Here is a 22,447-nt window from a genome sequence, read left to right as displayed (position 1 = left end):
GAAAGAAAAATATTATTGGTATATCATTATGTATATTTTAGGCTATATAATAATGTATCAATATCTAAAATACCTTTATTTAAGATAATAAAATAAAAAATATTTATATTATTTATATATATTATATAAATTAAAATATACATAAATGATGAACCATTTTAGGAAATGCCACTGTCATTTTGGAGTCGAGTCAATTTTTTAACAACTAATCACTCAGGGATATAAAAGTCATTTGATTAGGATCTCTGTTAAAAGCGACGTCTATCACATCACGTCACACGTATTATAACTGTAACGAAAATGTGCAGCGCATTGGGTCGAAGCAAAATTGAAAAGAGAAACAGAGGGAGACGGTAGATTATACGCAAACCCAAACAAACAGGGGAAGAGAAGAAGCAGAGAGACAGAGAGAGAGAGATGGCGTGGGAGGAGAAGAAGAAGGTACTGTCGAAGAAGGCAACAATGTGCGGGGAGTCGCAGCAAAGCGACTTGGAGCTGGAGCGTATTTCAAGGGACGAACGCAGCTCTTACAACAGCTTCTCCAGTGGGATTCTGCCTTCTCTTGGCGCCCACTCCAACCGCAAAATGAAGCTTCGCCCCTTCATCATCTCCCCCTTCGATAATCGTTACAGGTTTCAACTCTCTCTCGTATCGTATGTTCTTTTTTGTTGGGTGCATGATTGGTTTGTTTTAATGTTTCTTTGGTTTCTCGTTTGTTTTCATCCTTAATGGGATGATTTTCATTTAATCGTTTTCTTGGAAACGTAAAGCGCCTAAGAGATGCATGCATCGATACAGAATCACGGCGGTCTTTGCACCTAGTATCGATTTTCTGGTCCTGTTCCCTTTTCCTGAATGTGGGTTTGATCCCATTTAACCTTTTACGAGAAACGTTTTCGTCGATTATATGTATCTGGAGGTCTCCATTTTTCTATCTAGATTGTATTTTTTCCGGGTTTGTAAATATGTATGCATGATAATTCTTCGTATTCTGATTCTTTTTTCCATTTAAAAATTGGGGTTCTCATCTCCTGCTTTGGAACGATTAAGGGGAAAGTACACAGAGAGATGCATATATGGACATATATTTGGAATCTCTGCAGGTTTTGGTTTTCTGGTTCCTTTTCTTTTTTTTTTTTTCTCTATCTTTTTCAAGATATTCATTTGTGTATGAATTTCTCTTTGCTACATACGTGTAATTATCTATTTCCATTATTCCATATGTATCTGTTGTATTTCTGTTTATCACTCAAATGGTGTATTTTTTTGCAAATTTGGTTGACATTTCTCTCTGCTACAAACAAATAATTATCTGTTTCTTATCTTTCTTCTCATGCCATTTGTTGTTTGATTTTATGTTAACAACGTAAAGTGATCAAGTTTTCATTTAATTAGTACAGACTACTTTGGTTTTATGCAACATAGCCACACAGAGAAAAGTGTGAAAACTTCAATTTTAGTTGGGTTTAAAAGAATTGACAGAATGACAATTTCTTATCTTTATCTTGTTCCCCCTTCCCCCTTTTTTAATTTCTTTTACATTCGAAATCTAGTTTGATTTCTTGTGTATCTGCCTCCTGTGCATCAATCGTACTTGTGTTGGGTCAGTGTCATGATTTTTGTAGTTTCCTGATTCAATCTCAAATGTTTGGTTGTCATAATATATTTTGTTCGTGAACTTTTTTATTTTTGTTTTCCTTTCCATTTTTTTTTATATAAATTGATACATGCATCCACCTCCAATCAATTTGTCATGGATGCCTTTCTTAGTTGAATGTATATCATTTAGGACCTAGGGACAAATCCTTGTTTGATGAAACTAGAGTCATATCCCCCCCACTGGGCTACCGACCTTGTTGCTTGGATCTTTCTCTCAGTCATTTGCCCACGAGCTTGATGAATGTAAATTTTCAAAACTTGATATGGTGAAGCTGTGGGAGTGTCATTCGTGGGATTTTTTTTTTTCTTTCTTGGGTCAGGGAAACAATTTGTCAGACAGTTTTGCTGAATGTTTCAGAAACTGCTTCTGATTATATATGATACATAAATTCCTTAGTAGCTTGTTATCTTTTATTTTGTTTCTTCTTTCTTTTTCTCCCTAAACTGATATCATTTTGCATAAACTGACCTCTGCAGACTTTGGGAGACATTTCTGGTAATGTTGGTCTTCTACACAGCATGGGTGTCCCCTTTCGAATTTGGATTCCTAGAGAAACCCAGTGGAGCTCTCTCCATTGTTGATAACATTGTCAATGGATTTTTTGCAATCGACATTTTGTTGACCTTCTTTGTGGCTTATCTCGATAAAACTACCTACCTTCTTGTTGACAATCCAAAGTTTATCGCTTGGAAATATGCAAAAACCTGGTTGGTGTTTGACGTGATTTCCACAGTCCCTTCAGAGCTTGCCAGGAGTGCTCTCCCTGATAAGCTTCGAGCATATGGCTACTTTAGTATGCTTCGGCTCTGGCGTCTTCGGCGAGTTGGTGCCATGTTTGCAAGGTGAAATTTCCAACTTCTTCAAATTGGTGAATTTCTAAAGATCCATTCCTTTTTTTTTCCCCATCTATTTTGACATGATGTCTCAAAATTTCATGACTTCTTTTTTATTTCTTACCTGTATTGTTCTAACTAGCAGTAATTTCCACTATAATTTGTTTTATATGATTGCGCACTTGGAACAATAAATTTAAATGCCATATATAAGGTCTGTCATTTAATTTTGTCTATCTGCAAGAAAGCGCGTGATATACTAATGTGACAATGTCGTGAATGAGCAACTTCTGAACTGAGGTATTTATTTATTTTCATGCTAGCTTCTTTGAAGGAATATAGACAAGCTATGTAACCTCATTCATTGATCTTGTGAATATTTAAGTCAAAGCAGTTACTAATATAAAAGTGGAAACAGCCTCTTTACACCCTCGCAAAGCAGAGAACCCTTGGGACTCTCATTTAGAGAGAGATTCAATTACTAATATAAAAGCAGTGACTCTTATGGTCTTACTCAATTTAGATTCCTCACCACTGATATCAGTGTACTTAATTTTGTTTTTACACATATGTGATATCCTATTTATTTGCGCGCACACACACGCACACACACATATAGAGAGAGAGGTAATTACTAATATAGCAGTGATTCTTGCCTCAATTTATATTCCTCACAATTTGTTATTTGCACCTACATGATATCCTATTTATTTTGAAAATAATTTTTAATTATTTTTTATTATTGTATTATCACAGATTGGAGAAAGATCGGAACTTCAGCTATTTTTGGGTCCGCTGTTTTAAACTTATATGCGTAAGTATCTGTATGAAATATTTAGTTCCATCTAACTATAAGGACCTCTTGAAGATTATCCTTGGATAGTGTTCATTTGTGTTCCTTGAGCTTTCTTCACTTCAGTGCCATGTGCTTTGCCAGTATTAAATAGTCTCTTGATGTCTGGATAGGTCACTCTGTTTGCAGTTCACTGTGCTGGCTGCTTCTATTATCGTGTTGCTGCTTTTTACAAAGACCCAAAAAGGACATGGATTGGGGCTGTGATGAATGACTTTCATCATCAGAGTTTGTGGGTTCGATATGTCACATCAATGTATTGGTCCATCACCACTCTTACAACCACGGGCTATGGTGATTTGCATCCTGTGAATACACAGGAGATGATCTTTGATATCTTTTACATGCTCTTCAACCTTGGGTTAACTGCATATCTGATTGGAAACATGACAAACTTGGTTGTCCATATAACCAGTCGAACTAGGCAATTTGTGAGTAAATTCTTACCTATATTAAGTTGATACTGATGCAACGTCTGATGTAGTCCTTTTCCTGCGTCTTTACATGTCAAAAATTGAATTTTTGATGCCTTCATGGCCTAAATTGAGTATTAAGAAGCATAAGATTTTCAGCTTTGTGATTCTGAGTTTGTAATATCCATATATGCTGAATGCACTCTGCAACAACTTTTCTAAGACTAGAAGCATGTGGCTAATTTTCTACTGATGAAATTTTTTATGGCAAAGTTGCCCCCTATGCTTTTTATGAATGTATAGAGTTACTTCCTGAAGAAATAAAATCAAGAAGGATAACATTGTTATTCAATCCATATTAATCCTATGAAAGGAGCTCTGTTGGGATGCATGCTTGTGCAAGTGTACTAATTTATCAACAGATTATGGCATGGTGTTGATATACTTCCTGCTCTGTTCTTTGTTACATTGGTCATCTATCTTTGGCTCCAAGTGTCTCTTCTTATTTGTTGTCCTGAATGTATTTTTCTATCTGTTCAGAGAGATACTATCCAATCTGCCTCAGGTTTTGCACAGCGAAATCAATTGCCTTCTCGCCTGCAAGATCAGATGCTTGCTCACTTGTGCTTGAGGTACAGAACTGACTCCGAAGGACTGCAGCAACAGGAGATTCTTGAAGCACTTCCTAAAGCCATTAAATCAAGTATATCACATTTTCTCTTCTATTCAGTTGTTGACCAGGTGTACTTGTTCCATGGGGTGTCAAATGACTTGCTCTTTCAACTGGTAATTACTAGCCTTGATCATTGTCTTTTGGTGTTTGGATTAACCATTTAAATTAAATGCATTCTGTTCATTAGAAAAAGAGAGTGATTTTACTTGGTTTTTAATATGTAAGACACAATTAAGATGGTTTGGACCATAGTTACCTAATACGCCCCTCCCCCCCGGGAACCACGTTCCAGTATGCGCGCACTGGAACGCGATGCGTTTGTGTCTTGGAACGCTTGGGGACGCGTCCCAGTTCCCTTGTAATGAAGACCCGGATCTTTGATGCCATTAATTTTGGCCTACACTCAGACCCGCCATTAACCCTTTCTCAGACCCTCTCTCGTTCAAGTGCCTGCCGCCCACCCCCTCTACCCTTCTCCCTCTCTCGCTTCGCTCGTTGCCGGTTGCTGTCTCTCGCTTTCACTCACTCCGGCCTCCGTGCCTTCGTCGGATGACTCGGACCGTCGCTGAGGTCGCTGACTCGCTCGCCCTCCTCGGTCGCTCGCCTCGCTCAATCGCTCTTCCTTGCTGCCTCTCTCTAGCTCCGTCGCTCGCCTGCGCCGCCTCGCCCTCGCCCCCCTGGCCCCTCGCCCTCGCCGGCCGTCGGCTCTCTGCTCGGTCTCTCGCCTGCTACCTCTCGGACTCTCTCACTCCGTCGCATCAGCTGGTGGAGACTCCCAGTTGCTACCTCTATCGTGAGTTGTGATTTCATTCTTTGGCTAAAGTTTTCTATTGTACTCCACGTCTCATTCTATTTTTTTAAATTTTATGATTTTATAATTATTATATTAATATTTATTTATTTAATATTTTTATTATTGTTAATATATTTAAAAAACTAAGTGACGAACCGGTGAACCGAAGAAACCTACCCCCACGTACCGTGTTCCGGGAAAAGTGGCGTACCACGTTCCCGTACCGCGTTCCGCATACTGGACGTTCCACGAATCAAGTAACTATGGTTTGGACATTTGAAAATAAGATTATTAGACGTATATGTCTGGTGAGTGGATGGAACAGAAGGAATTTGTAACAAAAGAGGTAGACAAGGACCAAAACAAACTTGATGGAAGCTTTTACATATAAAATGGGATATAATAGCGTTGCAGGGGATATGATCAATGGATAGGAATGAAGGGCTAGAATTTTGTCACCTAGTGGTGGTATTAAGGTTTGTGATTTTCATTGTTGAAGTCCTGGTCTTAATCCTATCTTCAAAGACTTGAGAGAAGATTTTTGCTTGCCACACATCCGCATTTAAGCAACAAACTGTGCTTATTTTATTTTGTCTGCATTGAAAGAGGATATGCATTTTTATATTCACCCATTTAGTGCACATCAGAACACGTAGTAATCATATTTCTTATTAGGCTTTTCACATTTCCATGATATCTTGATACTTTGAATTTCCTAGGTTTCAGAGATGAAAGCCGAGTACTTTCCTCCCAAAGAAGATGTGATTCTGCAAAATGAAGCACCCACAGATTTGTACATTCTGGTTTCTGGAACAGTTGTAAGAATCTTTCTCTCTCTCCCTCTCTCTAAAAGTATTTCTCCTGGGTTGTGTGTATGACTTGCCTTAAAAACCTTCAATTGTAAAATTTGCTTGAACAGTCTTGGGTATATGATACTGGAAATTGAAGTTTAAAGGTATTATTACCCATAGTCAACTTCAAACTTTTCTAGAATGAATTTCTATATCATTTCCCAAATGTTGAAGTATAGGTACTTTATATATAGTTTGTTCTCCTTGAGGTGGCATTTTGTTTTCTTTCTCTGGTTTGACAATTAGACCTTCTGATACTGCATGGTTTGTGCAGGATGTTATCATAGCCACGAACGGGATAGAACATGTAAGTTTGCGATATGGTGCTTTCTCTTCAGCATTTTAGGATATTCATCTCTATTAGGGGTTGTTGGCAAAAGAGAATTTGGAGTTTGTTAAGCATATTAAAGAAAATGGCTGCTTCATTGGATGGTTGTAGGTTGTTGGAGATTTGAAGACAGGAGATATTTGTGGTGAAATAGGTGTCTTATGCTACAGGCCACAATCATTTACCATTCGTACAAAACGATTGAGCCAGTTGCTACGGTTGAATCGTACTGCATTTCTAAACATTGTGCAGGCAAATGTTGGTGATGGGACAATAATAATGAACAATATGCTTCAGGTATGCAAACCCAATTCTGTTACATTTTACTTGAGTTGATAGCTAAGGCTCCCCTTGTTGTGACAAAAGGGTTTTTCTACCTGAAAACTATTTTAAAATTTTTGATTATCATCTATAGAACATTTTTTAATGACTATAATTTTATTGGATTCTGACTTCTCCTCATTCGGTCAAAAGAATTGCTGTTCAAAATTATTGCTTTCAACATTTGGGCTCAGCGCATGGAGAGAACATCATTTGTAGAAGTAATATAAGGTATTTGCAATTTACCTCATGATATGGAAGAGAACCATTCTGCCATGTTTTCTTTGAGTAAGCAGAGCTCTTGTAGACTCTCCCTTGGGTTAGACTTTCTGGTACTGTGGTAGTGTCCTCAAAGTTCCCCATGTTTGGGAAATTTGTGATCTGCTGTTGGTTACACCAGAACTGGATTTAGGTCTCCTGATGATATTTCTGTGATATTTAAGCTTCTTAAATCAGACATGGAATAACCTATAACCCTAATCATGCCTCTAATATTCTTGGTGCCTTCCTTCTTATAAGCTGCTATTGTGAATTGACTGGACCATCCCCTTTTTTCTTTAATAAAATAAAACATCAAGGGATTGTAAAAATTGGAAACCCTTATTAGCTGCTTTACGTGGATGATTTATTACAACATTTTGTGCATCATATTTGTTGGTGATGTAGCATTTAAAAGAGCGGAGAGACCCTGTGATGGAAGCAGTTTTGATGGATGTAGAGCACATGCTGGCTCATGGAAGAATGGATTTGCCTCTCAGTTTATGTTTTGCAGCAATGAGAGGAGATGACCTACTGCTGAATCAATTGCTAAGGCGTGGTACAGATCCAAATGAATTGGACAGCAATGGTCGAACAGCTCTGGTGCGAAATTTTCCTCTACCTTTTTGCTACACATGCATCACACAAGCATAGTATATGTATATGATGTTCAATATAACTGTCAACTTTTGGAGGCTTTGAGTTGATTTGCAATTTTGTGCTACAGCACATTGCAGCATCAGAAGGAAGTTTAGAATGTGTTGTGCTACTTCTGGATTATGGAGCAGATCCCAACAGAAGAGGTATCTTTTACTCCAAAATTTAATTCCAGATCCTCAATGGAATTAGATGCTAGTGGATATTTCATCTCCTCTCTGATGCCTATTAGAACACCATATCCCTTGATTTTCATAATCTTGGATGCTTATTAGTGCATCATATCCTCTTTAGTGCTGAAAACGTGCTGCAATCAGTAAGAACCTTATTATTGCATGAAATTAACTTCTAACTATGATCACATTGCAATGCCAGATTCCGAAGGAAATGTTCCCCTATGGGATGCAATCTTGGGAAGGCATGAATCTGTGATAAAACTACTTCAAGACAATGGCGCTAAGTTATCTTCAGGTGACGTGGGTCAGTTTGCTTGCTTCGCTGTTGAGCAAAACAGTTTAGACTTGCTTAAGGAAATTGTTTCCTATGGTGGAGACATTACACTGCTCAATAGCCTTGGGACTACTGCACTTCACACTGCTATTTCTGAGGAGAACATGGAGATAGTGAAATTCCTAGTGGATCAAGGAGCCGACGTGGACAAGCCAGATGTGCATGGCTGGAGCCCAAGGGCTCTGGCAGATTACCAGGGACATGAAGAGATAAAAGCTATATTTCAAGCCACAACAGAGAATAGGAATCAACCCGTTCCTGTGGTTCCTGGAAAGCAGGGAGTGCCCTACCTTAAGAAGTACCAGAGCGACCCAGTGATAACGCCTTTTATCCCTGAAGCTGTTACAGCAACAGATGTCAAGGAGGCTACCTGGTCCAGTGGCCATAGGAGAAGAAGGGCAAACGTCTTCCGCAATTCACTCTTTGGGATCATGTCATCTGCCCATAGATCTAGCAGAGGTATGCATGCATTTAAATTTCATTAACATGGAGAAACATAAAAACTCATACTGAATTTTACTGCTAATCACTGGTTGAGGACTGAAATATACTGCCTTAGTTGAGCAAATATCGTGACTACTTAACAGGAAAAATTATAGTTGCAAAACAAGCAATGAGCTCTTCAAAAAGAAAATTGGCCAATTGGAGCTGTATAAAACATTTTTCCTTTTACAAATGCTCCAGAGTCCATTTAACTTTCTATGAAAATTTCTCCATAATCTCGTTAATACTTAGATGACTCCTATCAATGTTGCCGTATATAACTAAGATGATACATGGGGCATATGTTTTTGTTTTCTACAGAAGTTAGATGATAACTTTTTTCAATTATCTGGATCATTTAGTGGCTGTTGGGATTTGATATTCTATAATTTTAACATATAAAGTTATCTTAGTTGATGCTGCTGATGGATGGGGTAACAATTTTCCCAATTGTAAGTTGCAGTGGACCATGCCGATGACAAGGGCCTTTTCCCATCTCAACGCAATATGGAAAGTCCTAGATTCCCAGTCAGCAGGCGAACGAGGGTGACAATTAGTTGCCCGGAAAAAGGAGAACTTCCTGGAAAGCTCATACTTTTGCCGGACTCTATTCAAGACCTACTCGACATTGGTGCTCAGAAATTTGGGGTCGATGTTACCAAAGTGTTAGCGAGAAGTGGAGCTTTAATTGAAGAGCTAGAAGTCATTAGAGATGGTGACCATCTTATTCTTGCTAGCGATGGGGAATTTGAGACTTAGGAAAACTAAGCAGTTAAAAGTTAGTTAAGTCCTGAATTCATGCGGCAAGTGTACATTTTAACATATCTTTTGGGGGTTAGCATTTTCCCTCTTCAGAAAAAAGATATATACATACATACATATATATATATGTATTGTTTCAGGTTTTGTCATGTATTTGGCTTTGGTTATTCAGCAGTCTGGATGTTTGAGGAAGGTAGTTAAATGTTTGAATGTTGGCAGAGGAGAAAGCGCATGGTTGTACATAGCGGTCAATTTAATTTTTTCAAGTAACTTTGATTTACTGTAAATAGTGCCCTACTGCCTAGTAACCCTCATTCAATCCTATATGACATCTCAAACTGCTGTAAATTGAAGTATTTAATCATTCTTAACCTTTTTTACTTTTGTTTATATAAGTTAATGACTAAATCGAGACCATGCAAGTACAAAAGAGTGGTGAGTTAATCGAGCTCCCAAAGAATCTATAACACCTTAATTTATATACATGCACAAGTCCCACTCTTCTTTTATTAATCAAGATAATTAAGGAAAGAAATAGTTAATATGACAAAGATGAAACTAAATAGACATCATATAAGCATGTTAGGGTAGACATACTAAACTTCCATTTTTAGGTAATTGCTAACTGAAAGTAAGCAACCTGAGTCCCCGCTGCCCATTAATCCCATCATTGATTAAAACATACCTATTAGAAACACCAAGGTCTATAAGAATACACATTTCAAGATTCTTATCCATATTCTTGTTCTACAGTCACGTCCAGGAACATTCACCATTGATCATCCTCTCGGTATTCCTTTCACTGGTGACTCAACAAGCATGTGAAACTGTCATCTCGGAGCAAGTCTTTTGCCAAGACACATTGACATTATACGGTAGAGAGATTGGCTAGTAGTAGTAGCCATCAACACAGAGAAACTTATTTGCACAAATTGCATTATTTACACAATCTGGAAAAGGATACAAACAGGGGGAACTTGTACAAAAATGTGCCACCAAAAGGCTTCTCATTTGTTCTGTTTACGGACATAGTCAAAGGCAATCATGTTGAACAGAAGCCAGATAGATCCTAGCACATCAGGAGAAGGGCTTCACGGGTTCGGCCAAGCAGGCTCAATGCAGTAGCAGCAATGTGATGTCCAGTCAACCCTGCAGCAGCAATCTGTTCCTTAGGCGATGCGTGCTCTATGTAGTTGTCTGGTAAAACAATTGGCCGCCACTGGAAAGTTAAAAGTTGGAAAAAAATCAGAATCCTTGACAATATGTGTACTGGGTATTGCACGTCTAAATAGGCTACAGGAACCTCGGATAGAATTCATATAATGACACTACTAGAGATTCAAGAACGACACATGTCTAGAAACACATTATAACAGATGAAAATACTAGAGGTCTACAAAGAGGTGTATGTTGAAGAGGATGACCAAAAACATCACTATTGAAGATGGGGTACAAGGAAAGGATAAATGCAACATGTACTATTAAAAAAATTACAGGGAGCAAAATGTAATATACCCAAAGTACTTTTGATGTTGAACAATGTAAAATTACAATTTGTGCACTACCAAATTTTGACTACTCATTGAGAAAGGAGTTGACAAACAGCTACCCCGGTGTCGCCTTTCTACATGGGAAAAAGAATCCCCATCACAACGATATAACATAAATGCAATCACCGTTCAGTAATTTACTATAAGAAAGAGTATATAGAAGAGGTTAAGAATCAATGACCCTAAAGAAGTTTCATTAAACTGATGTAATAATGTAATGTTTGTACAGAAACAAATTTTCATTTATAAACTAGAAAAAAAAACATCTTAAAATTTGAACTACCCTTCAGTAAAAAGAAACTTTCATGCTTGTTTGCAGGAAGGGGGAAAGGCGTTTGACTGATTGAGAAAGAATTTATATCCCCAGTCCACCCTTTTCTCTTTATAAAACACGAGGAAGGCAAACCCATCGAGAATAGCATGTATAAGAAAATATAAAATTTCTGGGAAAATTTTATAAAAATGACAGAACAACTTGTGTCCACAAGGAAGAGCAGAATTCATGCCCATCAAGAGGATAAACTCATCAAGTAATAAAAAGTACCACCTTGGTTCTTCCATCTAGCTGCCCATCAAGTGAAATGAACTGTGCAACATGTGATCCAAATCCTCCGATGGAACCTTCTTCAACAGTGATCAGAAAAGCATGGTTTTCACATAGCTTCCTAACAAGCTTAATGTCAAGTGGTTTGCAAAATCTTGCATCAGCGACGGTCACCTCGATGCCAAGCTTCGAGAGAAGGGATCCAGCTTTAAGGCAGTTCTGAACCATCGATCCGTAACCAAGCAAAGCAATATCATTACCTTCTTTAAGAATTCTCCCTTTTCCAATCTGCCCACAAAGGAAAGTAGCACTATAGCACATTCAAAGTAGTCGAGGAAGGAAAGTCTGGGTCAGAGAGCTATATTGAGAAGGTTGGAAATACAACATCAATGACATCAACACTATGTTGAACATTTGATAGTTCAGCAATAATCTGAAGATAAGAAATATTCAATAGCATATGCAGAGCTGATAATCAAATTATTCCATCAAAATATATGAATTAGCTTTCTTTGAAGTACTGCATAAATTTTGCATGAGTAGGTGGTATAAACTATAGTGAAAAATGTTCAAAGTAAGTTGATACAAGCAAGAGAATAAAACTGTGCATTATTACCTCAATTGGAACACCACCAGACAGAGAAGCATTCATGCTAGCAATTGCACCTCTAGGATATCGGAAGCAAACTGGCCTGTCATCAATTAGGGATGCAGTTGCTACCATATGAATAAGCTCATCCTCATCAGATGGTGCCATGACAATCATGTTTGGCAAACATGACATGAAGGTTATATCAAAAGCACCACAGTGCACTGGGCCATCAGATCCCACCAATCCTGCACTTGTAATGACAAACCGCACTGGTATTCTTTGTCGATCTACATCATGAACAACCTAAAGTGCAAAAAGGAAACAGAAACAATAAAAAAAGTGCATGATGTTACGCTTTTCATTTTGCTAGCAATGCCAAAAATGCTTCACAAAAAGGGTTATGTAAATAAAATAGAAGAAGAAAGTATACAATCTTTAACAATTGTAATGGCAAGGCAGAAATACATGTTTTGGTATTTTTATGGCATCAAATTTATTTACATATAAGCTGTGTTTGAGTAGAAACTTGGTATGTCTTCATGTTTGCATGCATTTATAGGTGTCAAGTACTAGCATGCCTTGGATTCATCAGATTCCTCCAACTCAAGGGAACTGAGGAAAGGCTAAATTTTATATTTTAATCATTTCCTCGGATAAAACAGTCTTTTGTAAAATATAAATATAGCCCATTGGCACTTAAGACAATTCAGAAAATATAGAAACAAGTTCTACAAACAACTATCTAGTAAGCATAAACTACTCGTAAAAGAAAACTTAGTAAACAACAATTAACAGACTTATGATGTTAATCAACCAAACATGGTAACCATGTGCTTATCTGAGTCTTTTAACTAAGAAAGTTCCCATGATATACAACCAATAAAAAAAAGACTTGTATAAGTTGCCCACTGCATAATTATGCAAATAACAAGAGATAGAATGGGGGAGTCAATACCTAATATGCATAACAAAAACGTAAGTTATATACAAGTAGTGTGAGAAGCCTGGGGGGGGGGGGGGGGGGGATGTTGAGGAAGGGAAGAGGGTTGCAGAAATTGATTTCATGGGAAGGAGAAAAGAAATGATTCATTGGGTATAGGAGCATTGCCTAGACCATTGCAGAATGAATAGAAAAAAGAGGCAGATTTTAAGAAAAGAAGTTGCAGACAGCTTTGAAAATGGGAAAAATGACACACACACACACACAAAAAAAAAAGAAAGATAAAGAGGACATCAACAGATAGAGTGAAAGCTAGCTCAGTAAACAGCAGATTCAAGAGGTCAAGGAAAAATGGAGATTGGCATAGCTAATGCTGCTAACCTACCATGTAGATTTCATTTTAAAAAAAATGACTGATCATGCAACAATGGCAGCTCTAATCAGGTAACTATGCAATGATGAAGCAAAAAGAATGCAGTGTTTCTTAAAAAATTAACAAAATACAATGCATAAGAAAAATAGGGAGAGCAGAGTCAATATAAATATAAGTCATGGGGCATACTAAAAACATTGCATAACAACACATGTTCACACACACACACATATATGCATAAGCATGCTATGAGAAGTTCATGACATTTGTAAGAAAGTAAATACATGCAATGAATGGAAAAATAAGTCGTATGGCGCTAAGAGTTGAAGTTAAAGTTCAATAAGTTTGTTTGAGGAGATAATGAATTGTCAACATAATATGGATAAAGAAGTATCCACAAGGATCTAGCTATTTGCAGGGTGTACCCTTAGCCTGTGCGATAAGAAGTAGTTTTGTGGTCTGAAACTATGACCTCATGTCAGAAGGGAGTAACTTTACTCCGGCTACTGCACCATTAAATTTTCAATACATCATCTGTAAAAATAAAAAAATAAAGCAAAAAGGGTGTCTCTAGTGCATGAGATTCCCTGCTTTGCAAGGGTAGTATTTTTGTACATAGCCTGTCCTTTGCTTTCTCTGCCAAGAGGCTGTTTCCACAAGATGAACCCATGGCCTTCCAGTCACAAAGGAGCAACCTTGCTATTGGTACCAAGGCTCACTCTCAATACATCATCTGTACTAAAAAAATAGTAATGTGGTTCCACAATCAATTATAAACGCATTTCATCAAGGGATAAAAACTTTAGCAGTGGTAAAGGTTCTTCTGTTCCACTTCTAAATTTCTTAGAGATGCAATTTATTTTTTCAGCTATTATGTTTTTGGATTATCTAAGGTGCCAAATTTTGGGTACCCAGTGCTGGTGGCACCCCCCAAAAAACAGAATTTAGTGGTACATTTTTAATTCTTAACTGAATGCTTTTATCATTAGATAGTCATTTGAAGCAGTGCATAGGATGCACTTCAAAAACTGTCAAAGAATTTCCACAGCAACAGCTCAAGGAGCAACCTATCAATTCTAAAGGTACAAAATATGAAGCAAGCTAGCAAGTTCACGAAATTAAATGGCTCAACTTGCAGTTGATTTAGTAATCTGTTAAAACCAACATTTTGATAAGAGCAAATAGGGTATTCCATGAAATGATCTTCATTTTAAAATTAGGGAAGAAACCAAAACACCATAGTCCCATGAAATTGTTTACTAATCATATGTCCTCAATCACAATTATTGGTTTCTTTAGTTGGTCAATCAATTGTGTGTGTGTGTGTGTGTGAGAGAGAGAGAGAGAGAGAGAGAGAGAACCTGATCATAAGCTCTCTGTAGAAAGGCAGATGGGATTACACAAAATGGCTTCAATCCCCCACATGACAATCCGGCTGAAAATGTAACTGCATGCTGCTCGGCCATCCCAACATCAAAGAACTTGTCTGGAAACTTATCCTGAAATTGTTGAAGCGGTGGTTCCATTTCCATTCCTGCATGAACTATCACAATATCTTTATCTTTCTCTGCCTCCACAATCATAGCATCCACAAAGCAATCACTATATGTTCGAGGGCGAGTACTACATGATAAGGAGTCAGAGTTACTTGCACCTGCTTTATAAAAAAGAACAAAACCGTGAAATATTGAGAACATTTGCAGATGGCTTCGGCATTTTCCATACGAGAAGCAATCAGATGATAGTAAAAAAGCATGTAAAAATTCAAAAGTTGCAATTGACAAAGGGAATATGGAGAATGTTGCATATCTGAAACTACAAAATGAATCAGGCCTCCAGGTATTAACATGACAAGTGCATTTCTTTTGGATAATGCTGTCACTTTACCATAAGAAGCTTTGCCAAGCAGTTCAAAATTTTCTTCCAAATAAAGACACCTATGTTTCTACCATGAAGCTTCAAAAGAGAGAAAAGAGAGAATGTCTGCTGCCAACATGCTTGTAATGATTGACTGTGAGAATCTCTTTGCTCTCAAGTGCAGATGAGTGGAGATAAAATAAACTAATTAAGATACATATTTACTTGCAAACCCTCATGATTAAGATGAAGACTAAATAAGGTATTGTCAAAATCTGATTCTTTTGAACTTTGTTTGACATACAGAGCAGTCATGAGGACATACTAAGTATGCACACCTGGGCTCATAAAGTAGTTGGTAAGCATTACCTAAGTCCAAAAAGAAGCCATTGAACTGGCAAGTGTTATCACAACTGATGACTGCAGAGGAATCGGGCGTCTATACAAAAGTCTTTTATATGCTAGCTCATGGAAATATCCAAATTTCTTTTCTAGAAAGTAAAAGCTAGTAATTTTGCCAAATATGTTAACTTCATGTGAGAACTCTCGGAGCTAACAACTGAATTACATCTGGACAAAAATTAATTTAGTTGTGTACCAAGAAAGTTTGGTGCATTTGGGGACAGGAATAGTTGTGCTGTAACAAGACACTGGAGCAAAAACTGAAACTTGTGTTGTGCAACATTCGGTTTTGGTTGTTATTGATCAGTATCCCATCCTTCCAACTTCTCCTTTCTTTTGCATCTCTCTAAAGAGATTCTATGTCAGTCAGAAGCCAATCCAATTTTTTAATTTATTTAATCATTTATTTTATCTGTTCCAATTCACATGAAAAAAGTCTCCACAGCATGATTCTATCCTGAAGCAGCCTCAGCATCTCTCTTCTAACTTCCAACTTAAGCTTGAAAATGTAAAATTCAAAAGACAAAACTAAAGAAATAACAAGGAAAAACCTAGTAGAAAAGCTGCAGCAAAAGAAGCATACCTTCATTATATTCATTTAGTATCACATTCTTTTTGCTATTTTCTACATCCTGATCTTCCTTTGTTATCACGTGAACCAAGACAGGACCCATTGAATCCAAGGAAGCCACTTCATTTAGGACACATAAAAGATCATCAATGTTGTGTCCATCAACCGGGCCAATGTAATACAACCCTAGTTCTTCAAACAGAGTTGATCCTGGTGGACCAATCATACCACGTACAAACTCATCAACCTTGGCTGCCCATTCATGCATACCTCTACCAATTTTCTTTGTAAAACCCTGGAAAACATTTGCTGTTTAAGAGGGGAATACAAGAATAGATTTATTGCACAACCTCAAGTTTGACCGTGATATGTATAGTCAAATACTTCTGTGTTTGAACAAAATATAATGAAAAAGGGGGAAAAAAGTATCAATTCAATAGCTTTTTCTCACTTATAACCTGCCTCCATTTGTACATTCTACATTTCAGCGATATCTAATGAATAATGATACATCCAGAAATAAGTAAATTAACCCTCAAGTCCAATTTATATTCCCAGATGCCTAAATAGTACTAATGCAAATGTAGTATATGCTACCCAAAAAAAAAAAGTTACACTGCTACCATTTGGGGATATGTACTGACTTAATTTAGAGAAGAGTAGTAAGGATTTTACAAGTTCAAAACTCTCACTTTTGTCTCAGCAGAATCAAATTTCCTCAACATAGTCTAAGTAAGATTATATGGAAATCAAAGAATGCCTACCTTAGCGACCTCTCTAAATTTCCGGAAGGTCTTACTTGACTGCAGCTTGCTTAGAGTACTGGATAGAGCATTTATCGGTGTCTTAAGATTCTCCTCAAGCTTTGGGTGTAAGGTGTGGCGACTATCGTTTAGTATCACAACCATATTTGAGTCCAGATAACCTGCATTGTTCATTGCCTCATAGACCTGACCAGTCATGGTTGTCCAATTGCTGAGGACAGCAACTACACGATCTCGCTTCCCTTTAATATCCCGTGCAGCTGCCATTCCTGAATTAATAAAACAAAGGGCTATTTAGTTACAGAAAATGATTTCAGTTTTCACCTCCAATTTTCTATTATCTCCATTTTTTCTTTTCCGGAAAAAGTTCACTTGTTGAATGCAGAAAATTTATTACAGTATTAGAAATTAACAACTATATTGTCATAGCTATAAAATTAATATTATCAATGCAATGATCATGATATTGCTAATATTATAGTATTAATGATAATAATTAGGAATATTAATATATTTTAATTCTTTTATATAATTTTAGAAATTTTATAATACTAATATCTTTGTTATGAATATTTTACTATTATTATTAGTCATTTTACTACTAATAGTATTTGTATTGTTGATATTGCTAATATTGTAATATTATTTATAGCAAGTCAATTTTCATTTACTGTTAATATTTTATTATTTTTACTATTTATACTACTAATATTGCTGATATTTCTAATATTATAAATGCTGTATATTATTAATCAATTAAATCTTCATGTTTTTACTATTTATATCGATACTAAAATAATTTTGATTAATATTGATTTTGGTTGGACTGGAAACCTACATTTTTTGGGGGGAAACACCCCTTTTTGCTGAAGAAGACAGTGTAGAGGTCAGTACAAATTTGGAAAACTTAAAAACAATTTTTTCCCATTTGAACATGATTTCCAAGTTCTTAGCCTGGAGATTGAAATGCATAATTAGGCCAAATGAGAGAATATGGAAGGTAATCCCTACCAGAACATCCACATACTGCTATAAATCTAAATCCAGGTAAAAGAAAGGGTCTTCCAACTAGATACAACGTCCCCTTTCTTTCAGTGTATAACATAACAAAAGAAAAAAAAGGAACATTTGGTAGTGGATCACAGACAAAATTGAAATCAACTGCACAGGCATAATACTAACCAAGTCCAGCAGAAATACTGTTACATCCATGCCCTGCACCAAATGGGTCAAATTCACTCTCAGAGCGAGATGTGAAACCTGAAAGGCCATTCTTTTGTCTTAGCGTATGCATGAGGAACCGCCGTCCTGTCAGAATCTTATGTGCATATGTCTGCCCAATGCATCAACCATCAACAGAAAAATACAGCTTTACTAATAATCACTATACATAGTTAACAAGCTATGTTGTCTCCACAAACTCCAAAAAACAAAGTACAGATAACAACAATAGACTTTCAAGTCCAACCAACAAAATGAAACGCACTCCATAAGGATAAATAAGGTCTTACCTGTTCCCCCGCATCCCACAATATCTTGTCGACAGGGGCATGAAAAACATGATGTATTGCAATTGTCAACTCGACAGCTGCTAAACTGGCTTTTAAAGGTTTTTTAGTTTTAGACATTAGAAAAGACAATTCTGAACGGACTTCATCAGCTAATTGTTTCAGTTCCTGCACAGAGCTATTTTCAGTGAGATAAGATATCAGCAACTTTAGGGTAGCTTGAGAGTTGAATCTTGCAAAGGGAAAGCATGTTAGAAAGCTGGTAACTTAACCTTTGGAGACAAGTTTTTCAAGTAAATGGGGTTTTCAACTAGATCAAGTATGGGTGTTGGAACTTTCTCCCAGAAGAAATCGCCAACATCAGGTAGAGAACTTATTTGACTGACACATCCCTGCATCACAAAGAAGTCATATTGTCCTTGCCCATTAATAATAATTGTTCTCCGTGCAATTGTTCTTTTTAACCTTTTTATTTTTATTTTTATTTGGGACAAGGGAAAAGATTGACTGGCTATTAAGACTATCTATCCAGAGAGGTGTGTATAAATAGTAGTTTATACCCTAATTTTCCTCCTATTAACTAGAAATGCAATATTTGAAATAGTTGTATAAGATACAATAAATACTAGCAAAAAGACTCGAGCATCCTTAAATATGAGCAGGATTCAACACTTTGATGGATTGCTGTTTTAAGATGCTAAATGGTATTAACCACAACATTAAAAAAGATCATGGTAAACAGACATGTCACATTTGAAAGCATGAAAAGTTTACAACTCGGGCAACTTCAACAAATCAAAAAATTTAATATAGGCTCACATAAAGTTAAAGAGTAGACATTAGAAAGAAACCAACAAGCATTAACATTTAGCACAAGAAGAACAAGAAAAACAAAGGAAAAGGAAAATCCTGTGAGGCAGTCAAATTTAGGATTTTGCTGCCATGTATCCCAATAATTGGCACACTCTTAGCACAGTTAGCATGCTACTATCTTACTAACAACGTAAATATATACCAATGCTGATATGGGAATAAAGTCCTGGCAAAGTTAAATAAATCTAATTAAGTAATTCAATTTGAAATGAGTAAGAAAAATAAGAACATTCAGCAAGGGGTTCACTGTTTCCCAAATTCAGAATAAAACCCTCCTATGTATTTCAACAAGAATCGCTTAATTATACACATGAACAACAACTCCAACAACAGCACGAAGCTTCTACAAGAACCTCAATCTAATTAGTTAAATGGATGCGTGCATTACCTTGGAAATACTGGAGGAAGCAGAATTTGGGCATAAGCTCACCCTTGAAAACTCCCCATTGGCAGGAAAATTAAAGTTTGAGAATTCCACTTTGGGGTGCAAAACCCTGGAATTTCGACAGAAATAGGCGCTGATACCAAACTGGTACCAAGCAGCAGCAGGCATCAGGAAAAACGGGTGCCCAAAGCACCAAAACCAATCAAATGCAACAAAAATCAATTGTCAGTTGGAATGAAGAAGGAACATGGGAATTGGGAAAGCTTGAGCAGCCAGATGAAAAGAATCGAAACCCAGAACAAGAAATCGGAATTCTCAAGTTGAATGGATGGGACAAATTTCACAGTTTGGTCTGAGAAAGAAAGCGACAAATGGGCCGCCACCCGGTACTCCGGAAGAATCCAACTAGAATTTAGGCCGGCCCTGGGATTCGGTTCTGTTTTGTGGTCAATTTCCCCAACACAGGTTGGCCCAATTTGGTGGATGATGTTGAGGCCCAAAACACTTGAAGAAGAAGTACAAATATTTATTTCTTATAAAAAGGAATTAGAATGAATCCTAATTTATTGGAATGATCGTCCTTGGACGGCCCTCAGTACTGGTGCTCTTGATTACGTTAAAGAAAATAAATCGTAAATTAGACATTCAATCCTCTTAGAAGATGAAAATCTAATTCATAACAAATAACCTAAATTTATTAATTCATTTTTCGTGTTGGCTTAATGTACAAGTTAGAGTTGATTCAATCATTGCTATGAGATTACATATATTTTAGGATAAATGATTAAAAAATGTTATTTTTAAAATCCTTTTTTTAGATATATTTATTATCAAGTAATAAAAATATTACTTAATTATTATATTTTATCAAAAAAAAAAATTCCATTCAAGGTTAGAAAACACCTATATTTTAAATATTTTTAATTTAAAAATATGATGTTAATATTTTGTAATATTTTTATTAACTAATATAATTTGTTTTAATTAAAATAGTGTACTATATTTAAAAATAAAGTATATTTATTAAAACATAACAATTATTTTGAAAGTAACGGTTAGCGTCATTTTCTTACAAAAAATAATATGATTAATAATATTTTAATGATTAATTAAAAATGTTTGAATTTTTGTCATCCTCATAAATGATGTCAACTTCAGTTTGACTTTCACTAATTCACTAATTAAAACCAACCTTCCAGTTCTAACGGCCAAAAGCGCGTGGAAGGTTAAGTTGGCCAATTATATATCTACACGTCTATATGCATATATTGCATATTTCTAAATAAAATGGATGATTATGTGACGTTTGGTTTTTTTTTTAAAGAAAAGTATCAAGACTAATGAAATACATAAAGCACAAAATTAGTTTGATTTCCATTTTATTATATGGGTTTGACTTTTATCAATTATTTTCATAAGTCTTCTATGATTTTTAAAATGGGTAATAGCATGGTTTATTCTTAACTTTGAGTCATTTTTTAATTTTATTTTGTTTTAAAAATATTTTAATTTGATTATCATATTTTAAGATTGATGTCAATTTCATCATCGATTGACCCAGAGTGTGACTCAGCTAAGGTAACATGATGATTTGTTCAATAATTAACACATTAATAATAATTAAATTAAGGGACAATAGCCTAATTTTCTCCTCAATTTTGAGTTTTTTTTTTAATTTTATCTCGTTTTAAAAATTATTTCAATTTGAGTATTGTTTTACCTTATGATTCACAGCAAAAGCAAGGCAAAACAACTTCGTTTTGTTGATGTGTCAATTATTAGACACATCAGCACGCTATCTCAACTGCCACGTTAGCTCGATCATATGCCAGGTCGATCAAGGATAAAATTGACATTAATTTTAAAATATAAAGATTAAATTGAACCAATTCTTAAAATAAGATAAAATTAAAAAATAATTAAAAATTTAAAATAAATCAACCTATTAGCTATTTTTTAAATTGAGATTAGGTTTTTTCTTTATTGTCTAAGACCGTGACGGAGCCACGTTTTGGCCAGTTGGGGCTTTGGTCTCAGCTGGCTTTTTTATTTTTTTAATTTTTTATATATATTAGTATGAATAATTATAATTTTTATAATTTAGGCAAGACTAAAATTAGCCCTTGACCCGAATTAAAATTATTCCCGCCACTAGTCTAAGAGATAGACACATGTGAGGACACAATTTTTTTTTTTTTTTTTTTTTTTGGGTGATTTCAAACTCTGCCCCACTTACAAAGTTAAGTCAGCGGCCCTCTCGCCATCTACGAGAAGCTTCACTTAGTCTAACAACTCGGCAATCATGTATAACATCAACAAAAATTCCTTACGAGGATAATGTAAACATTCACACTAATAAATTTGAAAAAATTTAAATCTATAAATTAATAGGTTTTTGAGTATATAATTAATAAGAAAAGCAAGACTCCTAATTTTTTGTATGTTAATTTGGAGACGTTGATATTTAATAATTTGGTTAAATTAAATTATTGTTTGAAACGTGCTCTAGTAATGGTTGCATTCTTTTATATTACACTTCAGATAGTGTAAAGTTGCAAACAATTTATTATACTTTATTGTTAAGTAAATGTATTTAAACTGCCATTTGTATTTATATAATAATGGTTAACATTAACGTACAAAATATAAAATAACATGGCACAATGATAAAACACTAAGAGATTTAAGTGAGT

The 22,447-nt window shown here is 35.8% G+C and overlaps 2 protein-coding genes across 7 annotated transcripts; one reads left to right on the top strand and one right to left on the bottom strand.

Moving 5' to 3' along the window:
* The first annotated feature begins 312 nt into the window (after positions 1 to 312).
* LOC127814151 (potassium channel AKT1-like) lies at positions 313 to 9,671 on the top strand. 3 transcript variants are annotated; one of them, XM_052355448.1, is made up of 12 exons: positions 313 to 632; positions 2,137 to 2,502; positions 3,250 to 3,307; positions 3,460 to 3,777; positions 4,300 to 4,545; positions 5,945 to 6,043; positions 6,351 to 6,383; positions 6,516 to 6,701; positions 7,392 to 7,586; positions 7,711 to 7,786; positions 8,016 to 8,609; positions 9,097 to 9,671. In XM_052355448.1, the coding sequence occupies exons 1-12, from the start codon at positions 418 to 420 to the stop codon at positions 9,390 to 9,392; spliced, it is 2,682 nt and encodes an 893-aa protein (XP_052211408.1). In that variant the 5' UTR covers positions 313 to 417; the 3' UTR covers positions 9,393 to 9,671. The 3 variants fall into 3 exon arrangements, with proteins under 3 accessions (XP_052211408.1, XP_052211401.1, XP_052211416.1); XM_052355441.1 differs by having other exon boundaries at positions 9,091 to 9,671; XM_052355456.1 differs by lacking the exon at positions 313 to 632 and adding an exon at positions 645 to 1,103 and having other exon boundaries at positions 9,091 to 9,671.
* A 394-nt stretch (positions 9,672 to 10,065) lies between these two features.
* LOC127814166 (probable 1-deoxy-D-xylulose-5-phosphate synthase, chloroplastic) lies at positions 10,066 to 20,090 on the bottom strand. 4 transcript variants are annotated; one of them, XM_052355469.1, is made up of 10 exons: positions 19,758 to 20,089; positions 18,769 to 18,888; positions 18,500 to 18,664; positions 18,171 to 18,321; positions 16,989 to 17,257; positions 16,237 to 16,519; positions 14,756 to 15,051; positions 12,106 to 12,384; positions 11,493 to 11,777; positions 10,066 to 10,614 (listed from the first exon to the last, which is right to left on the bottom strand). In XM_052355469.1, the coding sequence occupies exons 1-10, from the start codon at positions 19,920 to 19,922 to the stop codon at positions 10,465 to 10,467; spliced, it is 2,163 nt and encodes a 720-aa protein (XP_052211429.1). In that variant the 5' UTR covers positions 19,923 to 20,089; the 3' UTR covers positions 10,066 to 10,464. The 4 variants fall into 4 exon arrangements, with proteins under 4 accessions (XP_052211429.1, XP_052211437.1, XP_052211455.1 ...); XM_052355477.1 differs by having other exon boundaries at positions 14,756 to 15,048; XM_052355495.1 differs by having other exon boundaries at positions 18,500 to 18,674; positions 19,758 to 19,776.
* Positions 20,091 to 22,447: the final 2,357 nt, after the last annotated feature.

This window comes from Diospyros lotus, chromosome 1 (assembly GCF_014633365.1).
Source record: "Diospyros lotus cultivar Yz01 chromosome 1, ASM1463336v1, whole genome shotgun sequence".
In the NCBI taxonomy this organism is placed as follows: Eukaryota; Viridiplantae; Streptophyta; class Magnoliopsida; order Ericales; family Ebenaceae; genus Diospyros; species Diospyros lotus.
This window is presented reverse-complemented; position numbering and strand designations above follow the sequence as displayed.